The 17,611-nt window shown below is 37.7% G+C and overlaps 1 protein-coding gene across 1 annotated transcript; it reads left to right on the top strand.

The window, feature by feature from the left end:
* Positions 1-6,238: 6,238 nt before the first annotated feature.
* LOC148215380 (vomeronasal type-2 receptor 26-like) lies at positions 6,239-11,701 on the top strand. Its single transcript, XM_088143649.1, has 4 exons — positions 6,239-7,027; positions 7,863-8,090; positions 8,620-8,746; positions 10,803-11,701. Exons 1-4 carry the CDS (start codon positions 6,239-6,241, stop codon positions 11,699-11,701), a joined length of 2,043 nt encoding a protein of 680 aa, XP_087999775.1.
* The last annotated feature ends 5,910 nt before the right edge of the window (positions 11,702-17,611 follow it).

The raw sequence follows: 17,611 nt of genomic DNA, 5'->3' as shown, positions 1-17,611 counted from the left end.
TGCAAGGTGTTATGCGTCTTCTCTTTCTCCAATATGTTCTTCCAGTACTGTTCAGTTTCCGGTGCTGGTGGCTCACCTGTTACTCTGTGGTTGCACTGCAGTTGGGAGTACACTTTGGATGGTTCTTTGGAGAACAGGGCATTTATCTTCTTGGCCTCTGCTTCTCTAGTGTATCTCCTTAGCCTGGTAGCCAGGGCTGTGAGCCTTTGTTTAGCAGTCTGTAGGGCTTCAGATGGAGTCTTGCCCATGTATTTTTTCAGTAGCTGAGTCTTATCCTTAATCTCCACATGCTTCTGTAGTTCCACCAGCTGACTGACTTCTCTCCGAGTTGCCTTGATCTTAGCCTCCAATCTCATTTTCCAGGGTGGGTATGTACTGTTATTCTTCTTGATCATGTAGCCAAGCACTTCCAGGATTACAGTGGCTGTAGCATATACCAATTCATTGGTTTCAGTTACGGTGGTAGTAGGGATTGTCTAGAGGGCTCTGTTGGCATCTTCTAGCATACTATCTGATGGTACTTCTCCACTGAGCCTTGGTAATTGGACTCGAGGGTTGACTGTAGCTAGTTTATCCATGATCTTATGCCTCATATCAGCTGCTGTGCTCTGTAATGGAAGGGGTGGCAGTGACATTTCAGCTTCAGGTGTTGGCTGCACATCTGCTTGTTCTTCCAGGTCTCCTTGAGTCCGGGTTGTAATGTGGAGTTAGTCTATCTCAAGTTGTGAGAGCAGCTTCCTCTTCACTATGTTGAAGCGCTGGGTAACTAGTTGTTTCTCAGTTAGTGTGGATATAGGCCTTCTGTCTATCCATAGTTCCCTCATATGTTCCATATATCCCCTCTCATTAGGTCTGCTGTTGTAGTAGCATTCCATCATTTCCAAATTCTCTTGTCTCATCCATGTATGGTTTGTTCCAGTAGCCCACTTAACATCAGATTGTTCTGGTTCCCCAACATCTGACGCGGACCTTGTTAATCTGGGTGACGTCTGAGCCAGCATGACTCTCTTAGTTCGTGTCACTCTCATAATTGAGGTAGGCAGGTGAAGCATTAGGGGGTCTTTGCCCAAGGACCCCTACTGGTAAAGTAGGTACCAGCCAGGATTTGAACCCCAGTCTCCTGCATCAAAGGCAGTGTTCTAACCACTACCCTATCCAGCCGCTCCACGCTATCCAGCCACTCTATCCTATCCAGCCGCTATGCATACAATAAAATTATAAAACTATCCAACACTACGCATACAATAAAACTATAAAGCAGATATATATATATATATATATATATATATATATATATATATATTTATAGCAGATACACACACACACACACACACACACACATACATACTATTATTATCCAGAACATTTAAAAAATTGTAATTAAAGTCTAAGATAGGGCTCTAGATGTCAACAACGAAGGAACCACCTTAGTACCTTGCTAGTACCATGGGGCCCCCAGGCCTGATGGCACAACCAAGTTTTGTGGGAATTCTAGAAAATCAACAGGGATAGAGCCAGCCTCACTTTGGGGGGGAGGAGGTTCCATAAGGCTGGTGCCATGGCAGAAAAGGCCTGCCTCCTGGGTCCCACCAAGTGTAGCTCCCTAACAGATGGGACCCATATCATACCTCTTATTCCAGAACTGATGAGATGGGCATATGTATTGGGTGGGTTGGTCCCTCAAATAACCCAGCCCCATGTCACGAAGGCTTGAAAGATCAAAACCAGCACCTTGACTTGGACCTGGAAGCAAACTGGCAACCAATGTGGCTCCAGAGTTTTCCCAACACCAAAGTTCAAAGACGTCAATATTCTTCCTATCCATTGAAGCCAGAACTTTTCCTTTTACGACCAATAATAAACTGTTAGAAAAAAAAACATGGAATATTATTTCAATGTATGATTACAGGGGCAAGATTACTATATGCACAGAGATGGAAAGATTTGACATTGTCCATTGTGGAGGAATGGTTGGTGAAGTTGACAGATTTTACTGAAATGGATAAATTGACTAGTCTGATTAGAGAAAACACATTATCTGCTTATTGATGACTGGAAACCTCTTATGGAATTTTTGCATTAAAAAAATGAACTTGTGATTTATGTTTTTGAAGATTAGATAGGATAGATTATAGAAAGAAGTGTAACATGATGTAACTTTAGAGTGAGAGGTTAAAATATATTTGTATTTATTTATCACATTTATATGGCCGCCCATCTCACAAGAAGCAACTGTTGGTGGTGTAAAACAATCAATAAAAATAAAAATTAGATAAAAACAACCATTATAAAATTATAAAAGATCATTATTCAAAATGAAAAAAAAACACTATAAAAATTAAAATATAAAAATCATATGGAGATGGTAAAAAGATCAACCACAATGGAGCCATCTAAGTGTCAGATTCAACCCTACATGGCCAAACAGCAGCACTGTTTCAGTTTCACCTCCGCTAGTCAGTTTCACCACCTCAGGCGTAGGCGGGTGGGAAAGGTAAACAGGCAACCGCAAGTCAATGACCAGCAGGTGGCGGCAATTAACCTGGGGCGAGAACCTTGTAACACAGCTGGCTCCCCCAAATGCAACCACAATACTCAAGGAACTCGGCAATCCAGCAACAATCAACAGCCAATGAAAAACCTCTGATTTTACCTGGAGAAAAGCTCCATGAGCGTGGTGAAGGGAGGGGGAGCTCAACAACGTAGGGGCGACCCAAGTATGGGCAGAGGCGGAAGCCAGGAGTACTGGGGGGTCAAGGGGGAAACTCCATGTAAATACTGTAAGGAACGTGCCAAGCCAATCCTGGCTTTGTCTGTAACCATTATACATTATACCCGAGTAAAGTAACTTTCGTCCAAGCCCGTGTCTCACGAGGTTTTTATTTAGCATTTATGTGGCGATCCTTATACTTTGTATATATAGACACATCCCACCCATTTGAATATCTTTTCCAAGGCCAATCATGGCTGCTCTACCAAGTGCTAGTCTGTGGCATATTTCTTGACTGCTTCTTCCTTCACTTTTCATTGTTGATCCTCAAAGGCATAAGCTATCAATTTAACTTCATTTCAATGAACCAGTCAAGAAAACCTGCTTGCTTTCCTTATCACTGGAGGATATCTGGAACTTCCTTAAATGATGCTCATGGAACCATAAAATTAAAGATAGATTAGATGGATGGATGGATGGATGGATGGATGGATGGATGGATAGATTTTTTTTTTAAAAAAAACAGTCTTGGAGTAGCACAGACATGAGTTCCTAGGGGGGAAAAAATCTCCCCTTTCCTTATTATAAAAACTACATGCAAGATAAACATTAAAAAATGTTTTACTTTGCTTTTTCAAACTTCCCTGTCTCCTCTCTTAACAAGTATTTCTTCTTTTTCCCTTTGAGGGTCAAAGATTTTCTATTACAACTTTCTCTTTTAGCTAGTTTCTAAAGGATTCTCAATCCAAGACCTGCTAATCTATACCAGAAAGTGGATGTTTCAGCATTTCCCCAGACATTTTACAGGGAATCAGAGTTCCCTGGTTCATTGATCAAATTAAACATTGGTTCTGATTTCTAGAATTAGAGCAATTTTGTCATCCCAAGCTTCCCAGTTGTATTTTTCCAAGTATTTTCAAAACCAGTTAATTGTCACTTATTATGTCACCCAAAATAGAGAAAGATGTTGATCAGATATATCAAGAAAAATTGCCCTGTTACCAATGGTTCAATGATAGCTATCTCCCTGATGAATGATTGAAATCACTCTGTTATTTTAGTAAGCCAAAACATCAAAGGTTCTGTGTAGAAGGGAAGAGGAAGTCAAAAACAATCAATGTAAATATTTCTAGAGCTACAGAGAGGCAGGAAGGGGGAATGCTGACTCTGTGAGGTTCATTTCCACAAGTTCTCTCCCTCCTGTCCACTCTGCCAGAACTTATCTTTGAACGATAGACCCAGATCTTCTCTCCATAAGCAGAGAGTCATGATATCGCTTCTCCTGGTGTTCCTGGTGAACAAAAGAGTTACCTTGAGCTGTCCGGCAAGTGATGCCTTCCCTGTCCCTCATGAGTGGTACCAGCCTGGTGACCTCATCATTGGTGGGATGGTGTCTCACATTGGTTACCAGATTAATAATATTCCATTTAAGGACAATCCTTCTCAAAAACCTTATGACTTACCACAGTAAGTATTTTATTTCCTTCCTATGCATTTTCTAATCTTAGCCAGAATCCCTAAAATTGCTTGTATGACTAAAAGCTTTATGAGCATAAATGCAGGTTTTGTATACAATCTTAGCCTTCTTTGTGTTTCACATCTATATGATTGTAAGAGAAGAAATCATTTTCTTTACATTTTGTCTTTCAAATGAAATGTATGAAATTTTAGCGTAATGAGTCTTTTGAAGAACGTTTTGTGAAATTAAAGCAAATTTTTAGAAAAGTTCTGCATTATCATTGCTCACAAAGCAAACACATAGCAAAGGAGTGATACTTGCTGAATTTGTTCATATTCTATTTTGTGCTAAATTGATAGAAAATATATGTGGTAGCTTGAAAAAAAAACTACTTTTATTTGTTGTAGTACATATTTTTTTGCAAATCATGGAAATACTTAATAAAAAGTATATTTGAACTCTGTCCAAATTAACTAGAATTTTAGAAAAGCTATCATATTCCTATGTCCGTAAGAGGCTGAAATGCTTGTTATTTTTATAAAAATGATGCCATATGACAAGAATTGTAAAATTACTTTTTCAATGGGTGTATTTAACCAATTGGCAGGATAATCCCAAAATTCTATCAGCAAGTCCTTGCCTTGGCCTTTGCTGTGAAGGAGATCAATGAGGACTCCCAGATCTTACCTAACATCACTCTTGGGTTCCACATCTATGACAGTTACTATAGTCCAAGGATGACCTATCGCACCACTCTGGACCTGCTCTTCAAATCCAAGGAATTTGTCCCCAACTACAAATGTGACAGCCAGAAAAATCTCATGGCCATCATTGGAGCACTTGTCTCTGATACTTCATCCTATATGGCAGACACCATAAATGTCTACAAGATTCCACAGGTAATTTGGGCAGGGGGGTGAGAGAGAAACATTGACTTCTTTTGTAATTAATATCAGAGATTAATTTTTTACCATGGCTTTCTGCAGGATTTCAATTTTATCCACTTTGCTTTCCATTCTGCAAATTTTTCCCAAACCTCAATAAATTGGCTAAGGTAATCCAATAAAAAAAATAAAAATCATTTATTGTGATCATAGATCAGAAAATTAATTAAAACATAAATTACAGAACAACAAACTTAATCTTATTTGAAAGGGTCAGCTGACTTCATGTTTTGACTGCCACCTGACAATAGGTGGCAAGTCTCCTTGCTAGGTCTTGGTTGGTGTCTGATAATAACTTAGTATGAAACTCACGTGTTTTGCTTGGGAATTTTTGGAAGATTGGTGCTATGGTCCATTTGAAGATCCCTATAATAATTGCAGCAAAGGAGGACATGCTTGACTGTTTCTATTCCTCCAGAATCTCACGGAGGTAGACTTTTATATATCAGTATTATACTATATCTGCCATAGAGAAAAGCAGAAGGTAATCCAATATGTCTAGCTCTGAAGAATTGCTTCCTTAGGCTGGGAAGAGTACAAACGCTCAGAGAGTTAGCAGGTTTCCAGGTATTCATAGTGATGAACATTCTGGAACTCTATATTAAGAAGCTTATTTTTGTTTGTAATCCAGTTATATTCCACAGGTGAAAAAATGTTTTACCTTTAAGTTTTAGTTGTTTGTATTGTTCATCAGAACTGCCATAACGTAGTAGAACTGGAAAAGTTTTCAGTGTAGAAACATCTTCAATCAGTTTCCATCCAGGAGTCATTTTTACTTACATGTTCCCCTGATTCTCAAGAATAATGACTCTTCTTCTTCTTCTTCTTCTTCTTCTTCTTCTTCTTCTTCTTCTTCTTCTTCTTCTTCTTCTTCTTCTTCTTCTTCTTCTTCTTCTTCTTCCTCTTCCTCTTCCTCTTCCTCTTCCTCTTCCTCTTCCTCTTCCTCCTTCTCCTTCTCCTTCTCCTTCTCCTTCTCCTTCTCCTTCTCCTTCTCCTTCTCCTTCTCCTTCTCCTTTTTCTTCTTCCACCTCCTCCTCCTCCTCCTTTTCCTTCTCCTTCTAGTTGACCTATGGCTCTTTTCCTCAAGAAGATTTTCAGACTACTAAGTTATCTTCACTTTACTGCATGGTCCCAAATGAGGACCATCAGTACCCTGCAATTTTACGACTTCTTCTGCATTTTCAGTGGATGTGGATTGGAGTATTTATTTTTGATAATGATAAGGGAGCATATTTTTTTCAGAAACTGCCACCATTGCTTTCCCAGAATGGCATCTGTTTAGCTTTCACACAAATAATTCCACGACGTCCCAACTTGGAAGACTTTTCAAAATTGCTGCATTCAGTATCAATTATTTCTGATAAATTGATAGATCAGAAAGCAAATGTTTTTCTTGTCTATGGGGAATCATTCACCATTGTGTGGCTCAGAATTGTCATGTTTCTATGTGATCCTGAAAACAAAGGCAACACATTATTTGGAAAGATTTGGATCCTGATGAACCCAATTGATCTGATTCTTACAGGAAGCCAAAGGGATTGGGATCTTGAGATGTTCCATGGGGCTCTTTCCTTTTCAGTTCATTCAAGAGAAATTCAAGGGTTCAGAGAATTTCTTCAAGTCATCAAACCTTCAATGCACAAAGATGGATTTATTCAAGATGTTTGGGAACACCTGTTTGACTGTTCATTTTCAAATGCAGAATCAGCCTCAACGATCAATGAAAGTTGTAGCGGAGAAGAGAATTTGGAGACTTTGCCTGGGCCTCTGTTTGAGTTGCAGATGACTGGCCACAGCTACAGTATTTACAATGCTGTTTATGCAGTGGCACATTCTTTGCAGGAGATAGCGAGATCAAGATCCAAACAGAGAGAAATTGAAAGGTTTGAATTTCCATATCTGCAGCCTTGGCAGGTAATCATTCCAATTCAAACCCATCTTTTGTTTCAGTGAATAGTCATTCTCATCACGTCTGAATAGGGTTTCTTTTCCCTGGCTTATCCCCACATATCAATATAGATATTGAGGGAAAAAAGTTTTATTTATTTATTTATTTATTTATTTATTTATTTATTTATTTATTTATTAAATTCTCCCCTGCCCATCTCCCCCCAATGAGGGACTCTGGGCGACTCACATGAAACAATAAAAACCATAAATACATATAAATACATAAAACGTCAAAATTTTAAAACATTACTAAAAAAGAGGAAAAGGAGGGTCCAAGAGGATGAAGTTAGCAGTGTAAGAAGTCTTGAGAAGTTATAGAATAAAAGACGATGAAAATGAATTTGCTTTTGCAAATTTCAGTCAAGTCAATGAGAGTTTTGTATCACCCTTGGTTCCATAAATAACCATTTCATCTCCACGTAGATTTTCCTGTCTTGTAAATTCATCCAGCTTGGTTCCCAGAAGAATTCAGTGGTGATGTGTCTGAAGGCAGCCTTTTTTTTTTTTTGCTTTGAACGCAACATCCATTTATGAAATGAGAGCATTTTTATACTTATAATAAACTTCCAGGAGAAGTGCTGAGTTTGGTGCTTTAAAGTACTTGTAATCATTAATTAGTAAAATAAGAGTGTGTTCTAGATTCTTAATAGTTCTTTCTGAGTTGACATTTTCTTCTTCCTTATTTCAAGCCAGGAACTGTTCTTTGGTATCTTGCAAAGTAGTAGTAAAAGTTGGAGAAACATTAATACTTTGATCCCTGATGCTTTTTGACTCCTGTTACTTATCCTCCTACAAATAGCTCCACAAGTTTCTTCAACGGATTTCTTTTAACAACTCAGCTGGAGAAAGAGTTTTCTTTAAAAACAAAAGAGAAGGTCGAGGTGGTTTTGACATCATCAATTTGATCACTTTTCCAAACAGATCCTTTCAGAGACTTAAAGTTGGAAATTTAGATCCCAGTGCTCCAAAAGGGAAAGAATTTTTCATAGATGAAGACTTGATTGTCTGGCACCCAGCTTTTAACCAGGTATGGACTCATTGAATGGACTATCTCTTGAGCCATTAGGATCCCATGAAGATGTCTTTGTCTATTAAACCATATTGAACATAGTCCCTTTAGAAATATAATTTCTGTTTTTGAAAGAAAAAACGGGCATATTCCATACAAATGTTGTCCATGAACAAGCAAATACCAGATTGACAAAATGACATTACAATATAAAAGCCAGGTTTCCATATTCGGGTTGCAATTCTATTTGAAATCACAGGAGTTGCATCATTTCCATAACATTGTCATAATGCACATTGATTTACTCACCCTGCCCTTCTTCAAGCAGTCCCTTTTGCACATCCATGTAATTTGAACTTCTTTTTAATTTATCTATTAATCTATTAAATAAATTTATTTGGATTTATACTAATTTATAGTTTAAATCCAAATAGATAAAATTCATTATCCCTTTGGCAAGTCAAGAATTATTTCCACCAAGAAAGGAGAAAAATTAGAAACTATTTTACAAATCCCTCTTTGCAAAACCTTCACTGTTTATGAACAGGTCCTTCCACTTTCTCTGTGTAATGACCACTGTTTCCCCGGATCCTGGAAGAGAAGTGTTGAAGGAAAACAATTCTGTTGCTATGACTGTGTTCCCTGCCCAGAAGGGAAGATTTCAAATCAAAATGGTAGGTTAGACATTCCACCAGTTTTTCATTCTACAGACTTAAGCAAACTGTAATACGCTATTTTAGGATGCATATACAGGTAGTCCTTGACTTACAACCACAATAGGCAACAGAAAATTCATTGTTAAGTGGCATGGTCCTTAAGCGAGAGAACACTTGACCGCAGCCAATTTTATAACAGTTTTTGCGGCCACTGTTAAGTGAATCACACAGTTCCCAATTGACTTTGCTTGCAGGAAGATGGCTGGGAATGTCTCAGGTGGCGACCATGTGACTCCAGAAACCTGCAGCCACCATAACAACATGCCAGTTGCCAAGCATCTGAATTTTGACCACATGACACTGCAACAGTCGTAAGTGCAAGGACTGGTCATGACTTTTTTCATCGCCATTATAACTTTGAACAATTGCAAAATGAATGGTCATAAGTTGACGACTATCTGTAATTAGTTGTTTTACTAGTTCTAGGTTAGACATTCTACAAGTTTTTCATTCCATAGACTTAAACAGTAAATTGTACTAGTTCTGCAGGGAGAATATTTATTTCTATACTTGTGGATCACAATTTCTTGTTCAGGAGTCAAAGTTGCCCCATAGGATTCCTGCATTTAGTGTTCCCTATACTGGTGCAAAATATATTAGCATTGACCCATAGATCCTGTCTGATCACATGATCTATCTCTATTTATTGATTTGTCACATGTTCAACATCATTTGCATTTGGTGTTTGTTTCGCTAAGCTTGTTCACTCAGTAAACCAAATATGAATGTTTGTAAACTCAGGATATATTTTTAACAAAAATGTTTATTGGTGTCTCCTACGTTATAACATCATCTTCATAACTTGTAATGATGTTAAGCTCGACTAAGCAATGTCTGACCTAATAAATGTTTGAATGGGAGATTACCAGCCAATTATAACTTGTAGAGCCGATTGGGAATTAAAGAAAATGTGTGCTGGAAAAATATAAGGCCAAAGTCTTTCTTCTTACCAAAAAAAAAAAAAGAGAACACCTCAGAGTCAGTACATCTGTTTCTGTTACTAAAGACTTATATCCGTCATCACAATTTTCACATTGGAATCTATGTGCATTGACTTAACTTAAAACTTCTTTATCTTTTTTTTTTCTTTTTGGCCACTATTAAAGTATGATTTGAGGTCCAGTAATCTCCTCTTTTAAAAACAGTATAGAAATAAGGAGAATTGGGTTAAAGTTAAAGTTCTTAACGTTTAAAGAAGAAATTACAGTTTTTACAAATGATAGTGTAACTATGATTGTAACTTTGGCTCAGGTCAGTTTACATGTGAATGAATGCAGACTTTTTTTTTACTTGATCTACCATCTTCTGGGCCTTATCTTCCAAGAAAACCAGAAAGTAAGTGAAAGCAAGGACGCTTCAGCAGACAAAGGGAGATTTGTAAATGGATCATATATTCTACCATCAAAGGGACATAGGGTGGGTATTTGTAGAACCAACTAATCTTCTCCACATAGAACACAGAACCATCAAAGAGGTGAGGATAAAATACAGATTTCAGACTAATATACCCTTCTTATCTTGACAGTAAAATTAGGTAATTGTTTTTTGCTTGTTAGGCCCCACCTGTTTTTTTTTCCAAATAAAAAGACTGATGTTTCCTTAGTTTACTCCGTCTTTAGGAAGGAGGAAACATAAAAGAGTTTAAAAGAATTATCTTAGTTTGCACCAAAGAGTCAGTATACCTGCTTCTGTTACTAAAGACTTGTATCTATCAACAAAGGTTTCTTCTCCATGTTTTGTAAAAATTGGAAAAGTCCAAATTGGCTATACTGTAATAATTCTGAATAATTTACAAAGGGTTGCATTTCAAAGAATAATTGCCCTTCCCATTGTACTTTCTTTTATGCCAATCCTAAATAGTACAATTGGGGAAAAACTACATTTTCATATAAACATTCTCAAACTGGTGTACAGTGGAAAGAAATAAAAAAGAATAAGAGCTGGCACCCACTCAGAAAGTAATTTTCAAAAATATGGAATACATAGATGACAAATTCCTTGGCTTTTCTTCCAGATATGGACGACTGTTTTAAATGTTCAGAAGATCATTATCCAAACAAAGAAAAGGAAGGATGTGTCCTGAAACCAGTGGCCTTTCTTAATTTTGAAGAAACATTAGGAATCGGTTTAGCTTCAACTGATCTTTGTTTCTTCTTCTTGACATCTTGGGTACTTGGAACTTTTATTAAGCACAGAGATACTCCCATTGTAAAAGCCAACAACCGCACCCTCACCTACATCCTCCTTGTCTCTCTTCTCCTTTGTTTCCTCTCCCCTTTCTTCTTCCTCAGCCAACCTGGCAAAGTCATCTGCCTTCTCCGACAGTCCACTTTTGGCATCACCTTCTCAGTGGCCATCTCTACTGTCTTGGCCAAAACTATCACTGTGGTGGTTGCTTTCATGGCCACGAAACCAGGTTCTCCAATGAGGAAATGGGTGGGGAAAAGATTGGCCTTTTCTACTGTCCTTTCCTGCTCTCTTGTCCAAGTATGTATTTGTGCGCTTTGGTTGTCAACGTTGCCCCCATTCCCTGAGTTAGACATGCACTCAGAAACCACAGAAATGATTTTACAATGCAATGAGGGGTCATCCTCCTTCTTCTACTGTGTCTTGGGCTACATGGGTATCTTGGCCATCGCCAGCTTTATTGTGGCCTTTCTTGCCCGTAAATTACCAGACAGCTTTAATGAAGCCACGTTCATCACCTTCAGCATGTTGGCCTTCTGCAGTGTGTGGGTCTCCTTTTTTCCAGCCTATCTGAGCACAAGAGGAAAAGCCATGGTAGCCGTGGAGATCTTCTCCATCCTGTCCTCCAGTGCTGCATTAGTGGGATGCATATTTTTGCCAAAATGCTACATCATTGTTTTCAGGCCTGAGCTCAACCACAGGAAGCAACTCATAAAGAGGAATTAGTACATCATTTGACCTTTCTCAGTCTGAGAAATTGCTGACCAATAATAAATAAATATATAAAATAGAAATACTGTTTGCTATCTACAGGAAACATATAGAAGTTGTTACTTCTGTCAAAGGAGGATTTATGGAGAATTATTGCTATTATTAATATTTATTACAGTTACCCATTGCAAAGAAGTGCTCATGCTGCTGCATTTTCAACCATTTTCCGAGGAACTTTGACCTAAGCCTTTCTCCGTTTCAACACACCAAGTTAAAAAGACTTGGAGAATCTAGCTTTCTTGGTTACTGTTAGGAGATTTGAAATATTCTCTCAAAGGATGTCCAAAGGGTTTGTTTTTTATTTTTAGTTTTAAACAATTTAACAAGTTGTTCTAGTATCTCATGTATCTCAGAAGTTGAAAATGCTACTGGTCCAAACAATGTTAACAAATGCTGCTACTGTAAATATTGTTATTGGGTTACAAATTATAGATGATATTTATCTCTTAATGCACAGTATGTTAAAAATTCATCTTCATCATCTATCAGTTGGTCCAAAGTGATTCCCCCATTCCCATCCACTTTTTCCACATCACCATCTTTTTCCCAATTTTTAAAGTCGGGTTTCCCCATAAAGTCAATTTAACATGGGAAAAAGGGTCAAAACTTTTTTTTTTTTATTAGACCTTCCATTCCATAGCTTTCCAACTGTTGAAATTAAATCAGTATATTTAAATCATAATACTGTCCACCCAACCAGTGTTGCCCAAATCCAGTGTTGCCCAAATTGGAAAATTAACACTAATTGTTGGCTTCTAGTATTTAATACTTAACAATATGTAAGCATGATGATATAATTCCAGATTTGGAAAACTGAATCCTCCAAATTGTCTATATTTGAATAAACTGGAAATTTTTAGAAAAGACTGAAATTTAAAGAATAATTGTCCTTCACATTGTACTTTCTTTTATGCCAATCCTAAAGGATACCATTCAGGAAAAACTGCATTTTCATATACACATGATCAAACTGGTAATCAGTGGAAAAAACTCAAAGTGAATAACAGCTGGCACCCACTAAGAAAGTAATTTTCAAAAATTTGGAATGCATAGATGAAAATTCCTTGATTTTTCTTCCAGATATGGATGCCTGTTTTGAATGTTCAGAAGATCATTATCCAAATAAAGAAAAGGAAGGATGCATCCTGAAACTGGTGGTCTTCCTTAATTTTGAAAAAATGTTAGGAATTGGTTTAGCTTCAACTGATCTTTGTTTTTTCTTCTTGACATCTTGGGTACTTGGAACTTTTATTAAGCATAGGGACACTCCCATTGTTAAAGTCAACAACCAGGCCCTCACGTACACCCTCCTTGTCTCTCTTCTGCTCTCTACTGTCTTGGTCAAAACCATCACTGTGGTGGTTGCTTTCATGGCCACAAAACCAGGTTCTCCAATGAGGAAATAGGTGGGGAAAAGATTGGCCTTTTCTACTGTCCTTTCCTGTTCTCTCTTCCAATTATGTATTTGTGCTATTTGGTTGTTAACATCTCCCCCATTCCTGAGTTAGACATGCACTCAGAAGGCAAAGAAATTATTTTGCAATGCAATGAGCAGTCAGCCTCCTTCTTCTACTGTGTCTTGGGGTACATGGGGATCTTGGCCCTCGCCAGCTTCATTGTGGCCTTTCTTGCCCGTAAATTGCCTGACAGCTTTAATGAAGCCAAGTTCATCACCTTCAGCATGTTGGCCTTCTGCAGTGAGTGGGTCTTCTTTTTTCCAGCCTATCTGACCACGAGAGGAAAAGCCATGGTAGCCGTGGAGGTCTTCTCCATCCTGTCCCACAGTGCTGCTTTAGTGGAGTGCATCTTTTTGCCAAAATGCTACATCGTTGTTTTCAGGCCTGAGCTCAACCACAGGAAGCAACTCATAAAGAGGAATTAGTACATCATTTGACCTTTCTCAGTCTGAGAAATTGCTGACCAATAATAAATAAATACATAAAATAGAAATACTGTTTGCTATCTACAGGAAACATATAGAAGTTGCTACTTTTGTCAAAGGAGGAGTGCCTGTTTGGAGATTTGATACATTGACTCAAACAATGTTCAATGTTTGCAGCTGCCACTTTCATGGTTTTTATGCTTTCAATTCCTAAACCACTGGATAAATATACTAAAAAGCTATTTAATCTTTTATGGAAATGTATTTAACACAGTATCGTAGAGTATCAGTTTTGGATTTGTTAGGGTTCTTCGAAAAGTTAAATTTATAGAATTTCTGAAACCTGTACATATAACTGTATTTCAAAAAGTTTTCATGCTAGGTCATAACCACTCACTCTCTATCCATCATTTTATTTCCACTTTTATTTGAGATTTTAATAACATTAAAAATTTAGTGAAATGAAATGAAATGAAATGTGCTCTTCCTTCTGCCTCATTTTTCATTAGAAGTATATGCTGACCAATGACCATAATAAAGATTGATTTGATTTGATATTAGAAGTGTGGAATTTGGCATAAAAAGAAAAGGTGAATTTGACCCAAATCATAGCAAAGAAAATACACCCATCTTTTATACAGAGAAGGATCACCAAGATGAAACTACCTAGGGAGAATAGTGTGAGTGTTCCACTGTATGAATATATCCAGACATTAATTTAGATTAATCTTGATTGGAGTTGGCACAGATTTTTTCTGTGGAATAGCAGAGAAGCAGGTATAGGATCCTCTCTGTTGCTCTTCAGAAGAACAACCCTGAAAGCTCAAAAGAGCAGAAGGAGCTCAAGGTTGCAGTGATGGGGAAGTGATGAAAGATAGAGTAGGAATATTGGCTGCCATCCCTATGCCAGCCAGTGAGCATGTGCCCCAGAGATATAAGATGAGGGGAAAGGAGAAACTCAGACAGATGCAACATTTTAATTTCTTGAAGAGAGGAAAATACAGATGCTTCTTGTGGACCCTGCTGGTAAAGAGACTGTTATGTCACACCAATGCAAGGCCAGCTCTGTGTCTGAAATCATTTGTACAACACTCTGTTAGGCTTCAAGAATTGGAATGACATGAGCAAAAAGGCAGATATTGCCATGGGTAAATCATCTTCTTCTTCTTCTTCTTCTTCTTCTTCTTCTTCTTCTTCTTCTTCTTCTTCTTCTTCTTCTTCTTCTTCTTCTTCTTCTTCTTCTTCTTCTTCTTCTTCTTCTAGTTTGTCTTCCTTCAAGCTCACCTCTCTCTGTAATCATTGCAATAGACAAATGTGGATTTAGTTTTACGTAAATGCTTATGTTTCTTTGAAAAAGGGAGACCTTTTAAGGAGGCATATAACAAATCATGAAACCTGAATAGAATTGAATTAAAATTCAACTAATTGAATCCATGTAAGGCTCAGTAATTTTTCTTTTTTCTTTTTTTTTCTTTTTTAGCCAAGAAACGGTGAATGAGAGAGACCCAGATTTAAATTCATGGTTGATTGTAGGAACCCTATCCATAACTTTGGGGAGGCCACTAGCTCATAATTTAAGTCAAAGAGTAGTTTGAAATGAAGACAGGATTATTATATATGCCTGATTTATTATCTGCAAATGCATGAGATAGAGACCTTGCAATTTCCCTTAGAAATGGGGTTATGATTAATTTTAATAAAGAAGACCAAATTAGCCACAATACATGCAGCAACCAGCCTTAAAATTTATAAACAAATATTGAAGTGGTGGATAGATTTTGCCTTTTAGGATTGACTATCAACAACATAGGAACCAGCACTCAAGAAATATGATGCAGAGTATCATTTGGTAGGGTAGCAATTAAAGTTTCTTAGAAGATATTCAAATACAGTCATATGACAATACCTATAAAGATTTCAGCTCTGCTTGATCCAACAATAACACATTAAATCAATGAACTATCGTCAACCCAAGAAACTCCTGCTCCATTCAACTCCCAATATTATATTTTCCCCAAGCTGGGTTAATCATGCTAAGATTCTCACCAATTCCTTCCAGGAGGACCTGTCCCCATCCAGAGTAACTATCAGGACCAATGTTCTGATTTTCCACAACTAAGTATTGGAAGGATCTCTTTTTACCTTATTTTGCCCCATCCCATACTTTATTTTCTAAGAAACATTGATTTGATGAGATTTGAAAGTGAATGTAAACCATGAATAACTACATGTACATCAAGAAACCAAATGTTCAACTAAAACATTTTTTAAAACTCCTTTTTGAATAAACACTCATCCAAGGGCATGATTTGATAGTCTGAGTGCTGAACTCTTTCTGCTGTTAAGAATTGAATCCTTGGATGGAAGAGAAACGTATATTCAGAATCAGTTTCCTGTTTTAAGAATGACAGTAAATTCTCCTACTGTCCATCTCGGGCACAATAATACACAGCAGTGTTGGCAGGTGATAAGGAGTTCATCTGAAGGGACTACTCATTCTTGGGCTGTCTGAAGCAATCATGGTGCAGCTTTGAGGAAGAGGTGAATACCATTTTCTCCCATCATAGGGGTAGATTCTGGCAACCCATTCAAGCCCTTTGCCTGGAGACTGACCAACCTAACAGCACAAATAGATACTACTAGTGATGGAGCCATCTGTAACTTTGCAGAGTAGGTTGAAACTTTCTCCAGGTCTCACTATCTCTGGCCCCAATGATGCAAGTTGGATATAAGAGAAGGACCTTAAAAAAGCAAGAGAAAAATTAAGATTCATAGATACTGCATAAACATAGAGATTCTCAGACTGTAAGTCAGGACCACAAGGATGATGAAAAGTAACTTAGAAAGGGGTTCCATGAATGAATGAATTAATTAATTAATCTAAGGCAAAGTAGTTGAATTCAAACTTTTGAATTTTACTTTATGAGATCTTTATTTTTAACTGATGGGGGAGGGCACAAATTCAGTTATCATGTTAGAAACCCATTTTAATGCAATGTTTCAGAAGGAAACCTTGGAAAGAAAGAAAAGAAAAACTGGGCATCCATTCCAATCGCAATCATTAATCAATTACATTAGTTAGGAATATTTAAGAATGATGTATTTTAAAGGAAACCAAAGGTGAAGAACCCATTTCATGGATCTCTTCTAGTAGAAATGCAGCACATAAATATTGCATCGGTAAGTTTGTATCCTAGGGACTTTTCTAGAACCTAGGAAAAGTAAACATATTTTTCTGTCTTAACATTGCAACATTTTGCAGTTGATGCCTGATGCCCATTCTCTTGATAGAACTGAATTTCTGTTTGTGTTGCTTTCTGCCAGTGTAGAGTCAAACTGACTCTGAGTTACTGGGGTTTCTCTCCCCCTGGGAATAAATGATCCATCTGCCCCAAGGAGCAGAAGGCTCTTGAGGTGAGCTCTGGGGAGAAAACATGATCATTCTCAAAACAGCTGTTTAGGATTCAAAACATGGCATTCAATGATGCAAGTTTTTCTCCCAGGAGGTAGTCAAATAAATCTTATTTCAGCCAACCTATTGTTCAAACGTTTCCCAGGAGAAAGTAAATCTGAACATGTCTATCATACCTCTGATATTCAAAGCTGGGAGGAGGATTTAAAGTAAGTGGGGCTCAGAGGAGGTAATCTTTCAAATCTCTCTTTTTTAATCTTGTAATGGGCATCTGAATTTAGAATGCTGGCAGGCTCAGCTGTTACTCGTGGACTTGCATTTAACTCCTTGTTAAGGGTGAAGCTGTGACCAATCTATTTCTCTCGAGAATGATAATGGCCAGAATCAGGTGCCACTGAAGTTGGCAGTGAAATCACCTAGACTCTGCAGATGCAGAAAGACACATTTTGCCATCAGCTGGTGAAACAATCTATGCTGTTGAGTCTGATCTTCAACATAGGGGGAGATACAGTTGGTCTGCAATGTCGCATGAGTGATCTTATTCCTGTTCCTCATGAATGGTACCAGCCAG

The sequence above is a fragment of the Python bivittatus genome, unplaced genomic scaffold (genome assembly GCF_059951505.1).
Source record: "Python bivittatus isolate LINGU-HERP-01145 unplaced genomic scaffold, Pbiv_v1 ctg000360_np1212, whole genome shotgun sequence".
Taxonomy (NCBI): Eukaryota; Metazoa; Chordata; class Lepidosauria; order Squamata; family Pythonidae; genus Python; species Python bivittatus.
The sequence above is the reverse complement of the archived record's forward strand: the minus strand, read 5'-3'. Positions and strand labels throughout refer to the sequence as shown.